A 4,303-nucleotide genomic window follows, 5' to 3' on the forward strand; every position below is an offset into this window, starting at 1 on the left:
GTGTGTGTGTTCACTGCTGTTTGTGTGCACTTAGGATGGGATAAATGCAGAGCACTAATTCCAAGTATGGGTCACCATACTTGGCCACATGTCACGTCACTTTTTTTCCCAAAAACTTTTATTTTGGATGCGATTAATCGCGATTAATCGTTTGACAGCACTCTACACATTAAACTGGAATAAGAGAAACTATTTTAACATCAAAAATGTTACACACTTCACCTTTTATGAGTACACTTATCACCCATCACTCATTTAATAATTAAATAATTGAAAGAAAAGGTAGAGAAGCTAGTGAAGAAAGAAGTACTGTACACTACCATTCAAAGGTTTGAGGTCAGTGTGATTTATTCATTTATATATTGGGAAAAAAATGCTTTTATTTAGCAAGGATTTCTATAATGTTTTATTTTCTATTCAGCACAACTGTTTTCAACATTGATAACAGTAAGAAAGCACCAAATCAGCATAGTATAATGATTTCAGAAGGATCATGTGACTGAAGACTGGAGTAATGATGCTGAAAATTCAGCTTTGCATCACAAGAATAAATTGAAAACAGACATTTTCTTTAAAATTGTAATAATCACAAAATTACTATTTTTGTTCAAACAAATGACCTTGGTGACCATAAGAGACCTCTTTCAAAAACCCCAAAATTTTGAACAGTAGTGTAAGCTTTTGGCTGCAGTGTAACAGTGCAAGTAAAATGAGCAATGCTGTATCAGATCAGTATAACCACTGCACCCATCATCCCTTGATAAAAGCCACATTTGTGTTCTTGTAGATGATGACTCTACCGGCACTTCAGGATGTGTGTGTGCCCAGTCCTGCGTTTCTGCGTGTATGGCTGCTAGAGGGCAAGAAACTGTCCAGGATACTCAGAGGAAACCAGCAGACACTCAGGTTGATAGCTTTGGATTTCCTTCTTGCTCATGAATGGTGCTTTGATGTGGAAAAAGCATGTGAAACTTTTCATTGTATATAGGGTTGAAGTCAAACTTCTTTTCCTGTAGGAAGCTGAAGCTGGGGAATGGGGCGGAGGTGTGTGTTCAGAGGCTGATGAACGAGGAGGACCTGGGGTGAGACTTTCTGACAGCAATACAGATAAAGAGGCGATTGATCGAATCCATGGAAGATTGAAACTGTTTTGCAGTTCGAAAAAAACACCTATCATTCTTTTCTCTTTATCTGTGCAGCCTGAAGGATTTATTGCTGAGGGTTCAGATGGGGTGAGGAGGACCTGGGGTGAGACTTTCTGAGAGCAATACAGATAAAGAGGCGATTGATCGAATCCATGGAAGATTGAAACTGTGTTTTGCAGTTCGAAAAAAACACCTATCATTCTTTTCTCTTTATCTGTGCAGCCTGAAGGATTTATTGCTGAGGGTTCAGATGGGGGTGCCAGGAGAGAAGGCGTATTATCCTTCTGAGGAGTTTTTGTGGGACGTAGGGCGGGACGGCACCCCCAGGGGCCTGTATGCTACTCTGGCCTCCAGGTACGGTCTCACTCCTGACAACCTGCTCCTGGCTAAACACCTGCCTGACAAACACACCTGGATGCCCATTTCCAACTGGGTGAGAAAAGAGAGTGAAAATGGGAATACCGTATATTTTAGGCGAGAGTTGAGTATACTTGAATAATAACTTCTGAATAATCCCAGACTCAACATGTTTCAAAAAGAAAGAAGAAGAGGAAAGCTGAGAGTCTCCAGGCTGCTCCCTTCTACCTGAAAGATGGAGATATTATAGGTGTCAAGGTAAATTTTAAAATCTTGTTTAAATACTGTTGGGAAGCTGTAGAAACTATGTTTGAAATTCTAGGCAAATAGATAAGCCGTTCCCAAATGTTTGTACCCTCTTTTGTGTTATTATAACTTTAATTGCTTTAAAGTTATTTAACAGTGCAATATCACATTCGCCACATTGCTGGGGGGTTTCAGCAATGCCTTACTCACTCACTTTTTTGGTTTTGTATTTGCATGTGTGTAGAATCTGCTAATAGACAATAATAAAGAATTCACCATTCTGGAAGATGAGATTGGTCAGCAGAGAATCACAGCGAATCACAACACAAGGTGCATCCTTTTGTTTTGTTCTTATTGTCACTCTCCAATATTACAAGATATAGGGTTGTCAGTGTTTGCTGATTTCATTTGATTAAATATGTAGTAAAAAATAAATGCTGCAACATTTGGTCTTTTTCAGTAATATATACATTTTTATTTAGTATATTTATTCATCTAGGATGCATTAAATTAATTTATAAAGACACTGTTAATGCTGTTCTACTTTTTGAACTGCCTGACAAAAAAGTATCAAGCTTTCCACAAAAGGTGGCACCACTATTTTCAACATTGATAAAAGTAATGATATTGAATAATTCATGCATATACATTGTAGAATAATTTCTGAAGGATCATGTGACACTGAAGACTGCTGAAAATTCAGCTTTCCCTTCACAGGAATAAATTACGTTTTTAAATATATTAAAATATAAAACAGTTATTTTAAATGGTAATAATATGTATTTTATGTATTTTCTTACATACTTTGTATTTTTGATCAAATAAATGCAGTCTTGGTGAGCTTAAGATTTTTTTTTTTTTTCAAAAAACATTAAAAAGTCTTACTAACCCTTAGTTGTCCACTAGGGGGCGTCCTGCCACTGGAGACTATTCACAAGACATTGGGTCCAAGAATTCGGGCCCAACTAAAAACCGGAAACCAGAGGTGGCCTTATCAATCAGTGTGGGAGTGTTCAGGTAACCCACCCTGCGAACAGCCACTTTAGAGCTGCCTGTTGGTCCTCAAAACCTTCACTAAGGCCGCTAAGGTGCCATGGAAGAGACTGCCCCACTGAGTCACAGCAAGGAAGCCAAACCGAAAACAATGGGAAAGTGCTGACCAGGAAACCCAGCCTGTGAAAAATATGATTCTTTGGGCACGGGATGCTGATCCATGACTTAATTTTAAGTGGAAATATCACTATCACTGAGATTTCTTGAAGCTTGCACACTTTCTTTGCCCTTTTATATGCAATTCATTCCCAGAGCAAATATTTGTACCCTACAAGACTTAAGAGATCAGTTTCAGCCTATGCCAATGCATTCATCCTGCCTCACTTCTGAGAGTCTGCATTTTTTTCCACAAGGAGGGGTTTGATGGTAATTGTATGAAATGTTACAACTGTCGTCATCATTTTTTTATTTTTTCAACAAAATCATCACAATACTGTATGGAAGATGTTTTACTCAGATATCCTTAATTACTGTATGTGCAGTTCTTTATCATTTATAATGTTTTAATTCACTCAAAAATAAAATTCTGTGATTATAAACTCACCCCCATATGATCTCAGACTGTAATTTAGGCTGTTATTCAGTCATAATATTTCTGTTTGTCCAGTACAAAAGTCATAAATACTTCTCATTAACTGTACAATGTTTTTAGTGACCGAATGTGATGCACCATTTTTAGGTCTAGGTGAAAACACTTAAAGGGGTCATATGATGCGATTTCAAGTTTTCCTTTCTCTTTGGAGTGTTACAAGTAGGCCTGTGGCAATAATCAATATATCGACTTATCGAAATAATGATCTTTAAAAAAGCATCATATGACCCCTTTAACTATCAGTAAATATTTATGTTTTGGTCTGTTTCTCACAAAGCTTTCAAGAACTTGGATTATTGATCACTGGTCATATGGATATTTTTTGGTGTGTACATTTTTTTTTTGTTCCACATGAAGATGAGTGAATTATGACAGAATTTTGATTATTTTTAAAAAAAAATCTTTTCACATCAGTCATTGTCAAATATGATTAAAAAACTATTTTCTTATGTTAGTAGTTCTCTGCCACCTTTCCCACTGCAGGAAATCAGTGTGTGCTGAAATAGTTGTACATGTTGTACTGAAATAGTGCAGAGAGAAAGAAATGCTGTTCTATAACCAAATAAACCTTTAGCCCTCTACACCCTTTTTAATGAGAATCCAACAAGGCTATAATACTGTGTATTTTTGTTAGTGTAATTGCACAAACAGATAAAAGAAAATACTCTTCTGAATCAAGAGACATGCAAATCAGGGATGGATATCCACATTTGTTTTCTTGCTGTTTTTATTCTCTGTTAAGGAGAAAATAGAGACACTGATTGGAAGTGAAATGGTTAAGCACAAAAGCAAAAGAATATTGTTAGCAACCGTTTTGTTTATGAATGAATTGCATGAGTAGTTAAAGGCACAATATGTAATTTTCGCCGCTAGAGGGCGCGTATTCAAAATAAACAAAGAGACAATGGCG

The 4,303-nt window shown here is 36.7% G+C and overlaps 1 protein-coding gene across 1 annotated transcript in view; it reads left to right on the forward strand.

Annotated features, from left to right (window-relative positions):
- usp40 (ubiquitin specific peptidase 40) overlaps positions 1-3,344 on the forward strand; it is a 26,811-nt gene extending 23,467 nt beyond the window's left edge. Inside the window, exons 26-31 of the mRNA XM_016472513.1 lie at positions 788-906; positions 1,017-1,082; positions 1,368-1,578; positions 1,665-1,760; positions 1,993-2,078; positions 2,655-3,344. Of these exons, the coding sequence (XP_016327999.1) occupies positions 788-906; positions 1,017-1,082; positions 1,368-1,578; positions 1,665-1,760; positions 1,993-2,078; positions 2,655-2,769 (693 nt within the window). The 3' untranslated portion in view covers positions 2,770-3,344. The remainder of the gene's footprint in view (positions 1-787; positions 907-1,016; positions 1,083-1,367; positions 1,579-1,664; positions 1,761-1,992; positions 2,079-2,654) is intronic.
- Positions 3,345-4,303: the final 959 nt, after the last annotated feature.

Source organism: Sinocyclocheilus anshuiensis, unplaced genomic scaffold (assembly GCF_001515605.1).
Source record: "Sinocyclocheilus anshuiensis isolate Anshui unplaced genomic scaffold, SAMN03320099.WGS_v1.1 scaffold472, whole genome shotgun sequence".
Taxonomy (NCBI): domain Eukaryota; kingdom Metazoa; phylum Chordata; class Actinopteri; order Cypriniformes; family Cyprinidae; genus Sinocyclocheilus; species Sinocyclocheilus anshuiensis.